Source organism: Leptopilina heterotoma, unplaced genomic scaffold (genome assembly GCF_015476425.1).
Source record: "Leptopilina heterotoma isolate Lh14 unplaced genomic scaffold, ASM1547642v1 Lhet_340, whole genome shotgun sequence".
Lineage (NCBI taxonomy): Eukaryota > Metazoa > Arthropoda > Insecta > Hymenoptera > Figitidae > Leptopilina > Leptopilina heterotoma.
In genome coordinates, this window is record NW_025111028.1 from 473,664 (window position 1) to 484,643 (window position 10,980).

The 10,980-nt window shown below is 22.9% G+C and overlaps 1 protein-coding gene across 2 annotated transcripts; it reads left to right on the forward strand.

Annotated features, from left to right (window-relative positions):
* The first annotated feature begins 13 nt into the window (after positions 1-13).
* Positions 14-10,657, forward strand: LOC122505098 (E3 ubiquitin-protein ligase RNF13-like). Of its 2 annotated transcripts, none has more exons than XM_043616547.1 (8): positions 14-631; positions 1,875-2,206; positions 3,034-3,226; positions 5,051-5,262; positions 5,375-5,549; positions 6,048-6,209; positions 6,301-6,546; positions 9,205-10,657. In XM_043616547.1, exons 2-8 carry the CDS (start codon positions 2,024-2,026, stop codon positions 9,390-9,392), a joined length of 1,359 nt encoding a protein of 452 aa, XP_043472482.1. In that variant the 5' UTR covers positions 14-631; positions 1,875-2,023; the 3' UTR covers positions 9,393-10,657. The 2 variants fall into 2 exon arrangements, with proteins under 2 accessions (XP_043472482.1, XP_043472483.1); XM_043616548.1 differs by lacking the exon at positions 14-631 and adding an exon at positions 1,050-1,068.
* The last annotated feature ends 323 nt before the right edge of the window (positions 10,658-10,980 follow it).

Here is a 10,980-nt window from a genome sequence, read left to right on the forward strand (position 1 = left end):
TCTGGCGGTCGAGTGCAAAAAAAGCAGACGTCTTCAGGCACACACAGTTTGCTCATCAAAAAAGTGAAAGACAAATTCATAGTATTTTTGTTGACAAATTAATGTTAAATTTTCGTAAAATCGATATGAAATAATCAAACAATTCACAAATTTAAATCCCCCGTCAATGTTTACAATATTTGGAAAAAGTGCGATTCGTTGACACGTAAGAGTAAAAATTATTCCCTCGTATCAAAATGGAGAGTGACAGTTAATTGCGTTCAATCGACTTGGTGCTATTTACGAATATAATTATCAGTTTATGTTTTCTTTATTTATGTTTTTTATAATACACTCATTACTGTCACGAACATATCGTTTAAATTTCCCAAGTGATTAAAAAAGTGTTTGATACGATTGTCATAACCTATAAAAATTTGTGTTCGACATATATATATATACGCGAGTATTGTAATTATTTTAATCTTTACAATCAATTAAAACAAAGTGTTTAAATATACGTAGTTTTTGATAGTAGTGTTATTATATATACACCACCTACGTAGAGTGACTTATCGTGTATGTGGATTATACACAGAAAACAAGATTTTATTCGCTGACCTATGTTTCTCTTGCAGTAAAAAACTGATAGGTGATGAGAATATATAAATTTATTTCATTTATTTTTAATATTAATACTTTACCAATGGCAAATTTATGACCTTTATGACCCTAATTGCAGTTTTATAAATTATAAGCTCCACTGACAGGTGTATGGAATAATTGTTTCTTTTTTAAACTTGTCAATGTTAATACTAATTGTCCTCAGTGACTTTCTCGATTTATTTCATTTATTTCTACAGGAAATTCAATCATTATTGCAATGATAAGCACAGCAAAATAATGCTGATAAGTGAGAAGGAATTTTACTTTGTTTATACTCCCATTCGACAGTAGAATTATGAATAATTCTTTTTTTTAAATAGTTTTTTATAGTTCAGTGTAGTTATTTGTGCGAAAAAAATGTCTTTGTTTTTGTTTCTATCAGATCGTTAATAATCAAAAAAACAGAGGGACTGAAAATAATTGGTAACATCCTTTATAAATTAATGGTATTTTAATAATTTAATTACATTGCAATTTTAATAGTTTTCGTTATTATATTGTTATCATTCGTAAGAGATTTCTGATTTTTTTGAACTAATGACGAAAGCAAAATTACGAAAACTAACATGATGAGAGATAGGATTTGGAAAAAATTACACTAGTTTCGGAAACTGTTCTAAATTTATTAGACTTTATCTATCGATTTTATTACTTATCAACTAAGTTGTCGAGTGTTCATCCAAGGTCGGTGGCTCTTAAACAAAGACATTGCTAAATGGAGCCAATTAGCATTCTGAGATAACTATACTTATACATGAATTACTTGTTTAAAACGATGTAAAAACTTGTATTCAGAATTTCAAACCGATTAAAAATTATTCCGTCACTTTGAGGAAATGTTTTTTAAAAAGTTTTTTTTCTAATTGTACGATTAACTCCGCACTTTCTAGACAATTGAATACATGCATTAAATAAAGAATAATTTTCGAATTTAAAAGTAAAATTGTCAATTAATGTTTAGTAGAATAAAAATTGAAAAAAGTAAAACTATTTAATTATTATTTATTATTATTTTTTATTCTTATTATTATTATTTATTATTCTTTTAATTATTTATTCTTTTTCTTCTTATTACTATTACTTAGTTATTATTGAGTTTTTAGTATTCTATGAATGTTTAAAAGAATTAGGTCTTCAGAAGCAATATATTAATTAAATTCTCCATTTTAATATATTTTTAATCACTTTGAGAATTTTGTTTAATTAGAAAAAATTGTTTTTTTTTCCAGATCGGTATCAGCGTGTTACTTTTGATGAGCATAAATAATTTTCAATTGATCAGTGAAATTGTGGGTTTACAGTATGATACAAAAGTAGAGAACTCCTAGTGAATTGATAAAACTAGGAGTCACCGGGGATTTAAATAAAAGAAAAAAAAATGCCTCAGTGTTGTCTAAGTCACAGAACTCAATTATGGCTGATATTTTTAACTCTTCTTCTCTTCAGCACTGTGCAGGCCGATATTTTAGTATTTTCAAATGCAGATCGTCATCAAATCGAGGAGGAGTTCAGAGATATGCCAGCACGGTTCGGTGGACAGATACCACCTGAAGGAATCAAAGTAATCTTATCACCTTTAAATGCATATTTATTTATTTCTTTCTTTCTTTGGGAAAACATTTTTTTTATTTAACAAATTGTATTTATATTTATTTACGAGATTTTTTTGTTTGTTTACGATTATTTATTTTGTTTATACGATTTTTTATTTCGCTTACGATTATTTATTTCTTTTTTGATTATTTCTTTCATTCACGATTGTTTGTTCAATTGCAATTATTTATTTCGCTTATGATTATTTATTTTTATTTCATTTGTACGATTATTTATTTCGCTTATGATTATTTATTCCATTCACGACTATTTACTTTATTTGCCATTATTTATTTCGTTTACGATTATTTATTTCGTTTACGAATATTTATTTCGTTTACGATTATTTATTTCATTCGTGATTATTTATTCAATTGCAATTATTCATTCCATTTACGATTAATTATTTTATTTATAATTATTTATTTCGTTTACGTTTCTTTATTTCGTGTAAAATTATTTATTTCAGTCACGATTGTCTATTTCATTTGCAATTTATTTATTCCATTTACGATTATTTTTTCATTTATGATTATTTATTTCGTTTACGTTTCTTTGTTTCATTCACGACTGTCTATTTCATTTGCAATTTATTTATTCCATTTACGATTATTTATTCCATTTGCGATTATTTTTTCATTTATGATCATTTTTTTCGTTTACGATCATTTTTTTCATTTATTATTATATTTTTCCATTTACGATTATTTATTTGATTTACGATTATTTATTAAATTTCTGTTTACAAATTTATTGAATTTACTTTAAAATACTGTTTTTCTGTTCCCCAAACAGGGCATGATTGTTTACGCAGATCCTCCATTTGCTTGTTCAAATGTGAAAGAGCCGCCAAATGTGGACGGCTACGAGGGAAAATGGATTCTTCTGGTGGCACGTTTAAATTGTACTTTTGAAATAAAAGTTCGAATGGCACAAACAGCTGGCTATGATGCCGTGATTGTTCATAATGTGAATAGCGAAGAACTTGGTAAATATTATAAATTATTTTTCATATTCTTTCATTTTTTTTTCATAATCTCGTTGAAATAGTAATTAAATTCCAAGGCCTCGGATTGAATTTAAGAGACAAAAGAAAATCGTTTTAGTCGATTTGAATAATTCAAAGTAGGAAAAAAGTCGGAAAATGTTCAAGTCGTTTATTTTATTCTGATTTGCAGAAAAGACTTTTACTCTCTCCGTTATTTTTGATAATAACTTCAATTCTAAGTTTTTGTATAAAATTCGATTAATTTCAAAATATTTTCTCAAATTTCTTCAAAAAGACACATCAAAAATTTATGATAATAATTTTCAAAAAATTATTATTAAATTTAAAATTTAAAATTTATTTCAATGAAATTGGACGAGATTTGCAATTGTTTTGACAATATTTTAATCAATTGCTTTTTTGTAATTAAACATTTTGAAAATCGAAATTTTTTCAAGATTTCTGAATTAAATTACAATTTATAAATTCAATGAACTTGTTAAAGAAAATTTTAAATACATAAAATAATATAATTTTCTAGAGGAGTTTAAATATTTAAAACTTTTAATTTCGAACTTTCTGAAATTTTATTACTTCTAAAAATTGCAAATGATTGTTTTAATTTTGAATTAGTAATTACTTAATTCCTTTTTTTTCATTTTTTCATGTAATTATTTTCTTGAATTTTTAACTCTAAAATTATCCAAAAGTTTAATTAAAAATTCATACCTTCAAAAATATCAGTTTGAAATCGTTTGAAATTTAATAATTTATAAAAATTTCAAATATTAGTTTTCTTTTTTTCTAATATATTTAATTACTTTTCTAAAAAGTAATTAACTAAAAAAATTAAAAAATTAATTTTTTAGAAAGTTTATTTCTAAACCATATATTTTTAATAATTTTTAGAAAGTTCTCTGACAATTGAATTATTTTTAAAAAATCACATAAAATTGAATTTAAAAATCAATTATTTTCAATTGCATTTTACGAAATTTCAAATATTTAGAATTTTTTATTTAAATGATATTCAAAATATTGAAAAATTGAAAATATTCAGAAATATTCAGAATATTTTTAAATAGTTAAAAATGAGTAATAAATAACTAATTTTAAGACAATTTGAATTAAAATTGATCAAAAAACTAAATTGTTTGGAATTTTTATTTGAAAATATTCAAAATTCAAATTTACAAAAATTTTAATTTGAAACCTTCTGAATTTTAATTATTTTTAAAAATTTCTTTTATAAATGTTCTAATATTCAATTATTTGCTAGAATTTGTAACGTAAACATTCTTTTCTAAATCAATTATTTTTAATAAAAAGAAAGTTTTTTGTTAATTGAATTATTCAAGAAAAAATCAAACAAAGTTTACATAAAATATAATTTGAAATTCAATTGTTTTTAATTCAATTTTACAAAATTTCGATAAATCGATAAATTTTTCTAAAAAAATGTAAGTTTAGAGAAAAAGATTGGACTGTAATTATTTTTCCCGTTTTGAAAATTGAGATACGTAGTATTTTATACCAAAAAGGTGGTATTTTAGTGTGTTATATGGAAGAAAAGGCGAAATACTCTCATTTTATTAAATTTAGTCGAAAAAAGTCTCAGTTTTTTGAAAATAGTCGAAAAAAGTAAAAAAAATGTCTTACTATCCGGGGCCTGAATGATTATTTAAAAGTTATTAAATTATTATTATTATAATTATTACTACGAAAAATATTTTAAAAATAAACAAAGATTTTATAATTACTTAAATTTGATATTGAAATTATTCAAAAAAATATTTAAAAATTAAATTCGATAATAATTTTCAGAACCGATGTCAGCGAAGGATTCGGTTGGAATCGAAATTCCGTCAGTGTTTGTTAGCGAACTTACGGGACTGATACTCAAAGGAAATTATCTTTACAATCATCTTTACTTTGTATTGATAAATGATGATTTACCTTTTAATATCAATACACATTTATTATTGCCATTCGCTATCGTTGTTGGCCTATGTTTTCTTATCATGGTCATATTTATGGTAAGATTTCTTCTTTTTTATGACTACATTTTTTATTTCTTTTTTTTATTACTCTTTAGCTTGTATACATTTATAAAACATGTTTTATTGTTTGAAAATTATTATTTTCTAGATCGTTAACTGTATAAAAGATAGAAGGAGACAAAGAAGGCATCGTCTGCCGAATTCTAGTTTAAAAAAAATTCCAACTCATAAGTATACCAAGGGCGATCCTTACGAAACGTGCGCTATTTGTTTAGATGATTATGTCGAAGGAGAAAAATTACGAGTCTTGCCTTGTGCACATGGTAAATTTTCATTTTATTCGCTGCTTTGGAAATTTAATTCCGTAGTATATTTCTGAAGAATTCGATTTGACTTTCAGAAAAGAAACTATTTCTTTGAAAACGTGTTTTTTTCAAAAAAACCACGTTTTCAAAAAAATAGTTTCCTTCCTGAAAGTAATTCTATTTTTAATTCTATTTTTAATTATCTTTGAGTTTTCGAAAACGATTGGAAGAAAAAAACATTTTCTTACTCGGAAAATAGTATTTTACGTTTAGAATTTTTTCTTTTTTTTAACTTTTTGATTAACATTGTTGATCACGAAGGTAAAATTTTTTTAGACAAAAATTTCAAGGGAAAATTACTTTTTCTTCTAAATCGTTGATTGAAAATGTAAAATTTACCAAATTTTTGAAATAACTATTGTAAAATACGTAAATTCTGAAGTAAATATTTGTTATTTTAAATTATTATTATTATTTTATATTATTATTTTTATTATAAAATAATATTTCTTGTAGCTTATCACTCGAAATGCATTGATCCGTGGTTGACGAAAAGTCGACGGGTGTGTCCAGTTTGCAAACGTAAGGTTTTTGCGGCTGATGAGAGAGTGATTACAGACAGTGAGAGTGACTCAGACGCTGATGATTCGACCCCTTTAATTAGAAATGGGCATCCAGGTAAATAAAAAAACGGCGAGGCTAAGAAAAAGTTTATATGTGGAAAAAAAATGTAGGTATTAAAAATATATAAATTCTTTTTTTACTCAAGGTACTCAAGGAGGAACATTTGCCGCTCAAAGAGAGAATCCTTTTTCAAGAGCTCTCGCTTCTCAAAGTGAAAATCCCTTCTCGAGAGGAAGAAGGCAACAAGAAAGACAAAATAATGATTCAAATACTTGCTCTGATTCGGAACCTTCCAGTTTATCAAGTTCGGATTCAGACGATTTTATGAGTGTTCCCAATGCCGAGTCATCTGGCACTTTGTTTACTGTTTCCGATAGTCACAGTATCAACGGTAAGTTTATTTTTAATTTAATTTATGTTTTGTTGTATTTTTTACTTTTTATTCTTAATTTTTACTTTTTACGTTCTTGAATATTGTTTTTATTATTTACTTTTTTCTTCTATTCTTAAACCTTTTTTTGTACTTAAAAGTACTTTTTTTGACTTAGAAGAGTTTATTTTTAATTTAATTTCTGTTTTATTGTATTTTTTACTTTTTACTTTTTTTAATATTATTATTTTTATTATTTACTTTTTTCTTCTATTTCTTGAACCTTTTTTTGTATTTCTTGTCGGCTTCGCACTCATCTACTGAAATAAACTCTTTCTTACTTTTTTTACGATTAGCTACAATTTGAATGTTTTTTTTTTAAATTTGTAACAATAAAAGCTACTTTTTTCTTTTCTTTTTGAGAAAATTTGCACTACTTTAAATGCAGTAACAGATGAAATATAAAAAATTATTCTGAAGAATTTTAATAAAATTCATCTTAGAAACAATTTAAAAATTTTTTATACAAAATTCATTGTAAGAATTCAGTTATTTTCAAAAAATTATTGAAAAATTTTTCGCAAAAATTCAATTACTTTCACACATAATGAAATTCTTTGGTGAAATTTAAATATTTTCAAATATCAACTATTTTAATAAAAATTCTCCAAGAAATTCAATTCTTTCAAAAAATTTCAATAAATCCTTCGCAAAAAATTCAATTATGTTTACAAATACATAACATTTTTCACAGGAATTCAATTATTTAAACAAATTTAATAAAATTCGTTGCAAGAATTCAATTAATTTTTACAAATAATAAAATTATTCACTAGATTTCAATTATTTTAAAAATAATTTTAAGTAAATTCCGTCAAAAAGTGTAATTGTTTTTAAAAGATTTATTATAATTCTGCGAAAGAAAGCAATTATTTAAAATATTTCAATTTAATTGTTTAAAAGATATTAATTATTTTTTGAAATTTTCATAACATTTGTTTATAAAAATTAAATTATTTCAGAAATAATAAAATTCATCGCAAGATTTCAATTATTTTTAAATACAATTTCAATTAAATAATTCGAAATAATTGAATTATTCTTTTAAATTTTTTTGAAACGATTAAAAGAAAATTCAATTACTTATTTTCAAAAAATTAAATAAAATCATTCTTAAAAATTCATTTATTTAAAAAGATTTTATAGAATTTGTTTGATTAATTCAATTATTTTCATGAATAAAAAAATTCTTCAAGGGATTTTAATTATTTTTAGTCCAATTTTAAGTAAATTCCTCCAAAAAACGTAATTATTTACAAAAGATTTCTTAAAATTCTTCGAAAGAAATCAAGTATTTAAAATATTTTAATAAAATTCTAAGAAAGAAATTAATTATTTTCTAAAATATTTATAAACATTTGTTTGCAAGAATTAAAATGTTTTATTAAATTTATTAAAATTTTCATAAAATGATTTAAAATAAATTCTATTATTTCAAAAATTTTTTAAAAAATCCTTTGCGAAAATTCAATTATTTAAAAAAAATTGAATAAAATAATTCGCAAAAATTCAATTATTTCAAAAAATTTTATAGAATTTGTTTGAATAATAATTCAATTATTTTCATAAATAATAAATTTCTTCATTTTTAGTCCAATTTTAAGTGAATTCCTCCAGAAAACGTAATTATTTACAAAAGATTTCTTAAAATTCTTCGAAAAAAATCAAGTATTTAAAATATTTTAATAAAATTCTAAGAAAGAAATTAATTTTTTTCTGAAATATTCATAAAATTTGTTTGTAAGAATTAACGTATTTTCATAATTTATTTAAATTTTCATAAAATGATTAAAAATACATAAATTGAATTATTTTAAAAAAATTTCAATAAAATCCTTTGCAAAAAATCAATTATTTTTACAAATAAAAACATTTTTCACAGGAATTCAATTATTAAGAAAAATGTATTAAAATTCTTAGCAGGAATTCAATTATTTTCATAATTAAAATTTTTTCAATATAGTTAAATTCTCGTTAAAAATGACAAACAATATTTAGTTAAATTTTCAATTAATTGAAAATTTGGTCAAATTTAATGGAAATAAATTTTATATTTTTCATTAAAAAATTAATTTTTTTACTTTTAAAAATTATTTTTGAATATTATCGAATTTTTGAAGAATTTTAAAAAGTTTGGAAAATAATTGAATTTCATAAAAATTATTTATTGTAAAAGTTTGGAAAATAATTAAATTTCATAAAAATTATTTTTTTGTAAAAATTTGGAAAATAATTGAATTTTATAAAAATTATTTACTCTTAAGGTTAGGAAAATAATTGATTTTCATAAAAAATTTAAATTGAAATTATTACCAGGATAAGAAAAAAAAGTGAATATTTTTTATGGAAATTAGGAAAATGAAAGGGAAAAATAGATTAAAATTTTAGTGATTTTTCTGAATCGAAAAATGAAATCGTTAAATTTAATTTTCGATAGCCACTTTTTTTTACTTTTTTCAGTCTTAAAGATAATTTTTGCTATTTTTTTGAAAATTAATTATTGAGTATAAAGCCTGTTGTACAATTTTGTATTTTTTTTTTGTATTTTTGTAACTTTTTTGCATTTTTTCTGCCTTTTTTAAAACTTTGAGTATTAAATTTCTTTTTTTATTCTTTCAGGCGAAGTGCCAGATCTTGAGCGCTCTGTCAGCAGTACAAAGCCACATACTGTGAATGTTTACACCGAAGAGGAACCGCCATTAACAGTTCATGTTTTAATGAAAAATTCAACAGAAGTGGATATTGAAGAATTACCAACAACAGAAATAAGGCCAGGACAAAGTGACAGAAGCCATAATGTGGTATAGTCTCTTTAAAAATTCAATTTTACAAGAAAATATTTCAATTAATGAAGATTTATAGTAAATATCATCTATAAAAAATGACAAACAGATATCTCGGTTATTTTTTAATCGAGTGGTTAAATTAATAATTTCTTTCAAGCTATCAGCAAAGAAAAAAAAAAATCATTAGAAATAATTGGCTTTATATCGATTTTATTTTTTCAAATATTATATTTTCCATTTAAAAATAATTCATAGTAATTTTGACAATTACTGCACGATTTTTTTTTATATAAACATAAATCGATAATTAGGAGTGAAATTAAGCGAATAATTAACTGATAATCAGTTGACCTGCTATTGTTTTTAAGATAATAATATACAATTTTAATAATTTCAAAAAAGAAAAAAAAACAAATTTGTGTGATATTGAAAATAATGCGAAAGGGTAAAAATAGTTATATGTAATCTGTGATTTACAGAAATGTAAATAATCTCTCTTTTTTTTTTGTTGATACGAAGAAAGACCAAAAGTTATATGCAGGAGATTTTATGTGTAGATTTATCAAACTAAAAATAGAAATAATTAATATTTTTTCTGTTTTTTTTCTGATAAGTATTTCTTATAAATAAAGAATAATAATAATTTTAAATTAAAAGTTTTCATCACACGTGTAAACTAATATTTTATTCTGTGGTAACAAAAAATTGTTAACAAAGAATAGCAATTAATGTTGTCGACTTTAACAAAAATTGATGAGGATGAGAAATATTTTATTTTTTTATGTAAATTATGAAAATTATTTTGTTTATTTTATTTGTCTTATAGATAAATAAAATAATTTTTTTCACGTTACTTCAATGAGAAATTTAATCAAATAAGTAAATAAGAAATTAATCAATTAATTAATTGAAAAGAAATTTGATTATGTTTACATCGAATGAAGTGTTAAAACTGTGATGTGAAAAGACATTTTTACAAAAATGGGCGAATTTAGAATTTTCTTTTTTTTGTCGCAACTTTTATTTTTTTATTTCAATGGTGCGGTTATTCTGACAAAAAAAATACGCGAGTTTGTATAAAGTATTGTAAATACTATATTTAGTGCGAAAAATTATGCTGTTAAATGTAACATTATTGCGTAAGTTTTTTGCTCTTGATATTTACTGTACGTAGTGTTATAAACAGTCACAATATTTCCATCGCTTTTAATATATTATCGTTTATTTAAAATTGTATTCCAAACAAAAAACTGAAAATAAAGTGTATTTATATTTTTTATCCTAAAGCTTTTGGGTACAATTATTACAATTTTCTACAATTGAAAAATAATTTTCTAAAAGTAGCATCTACTTTTTTGACAGAAAGAAAATAATGTTCCTGAAGTTAGCGCCGACTCTGGACTCAGGTTAGAGATGGAATTGTTACTAACTTCATATCTTTCATTCACCACAAAGACCCAGAGGCCCATGTTAAAAAAATGTTCACGGCACTTTTTTTAACCGTTTTTCGACTTCGCGAAGAAAATAATTGTTTTTGACTTTGAGTATCGACGCTAATTTCAGGGACCTCGAAAATTAAAGAATTAGTTTTCCAATAAACCGTTAATTA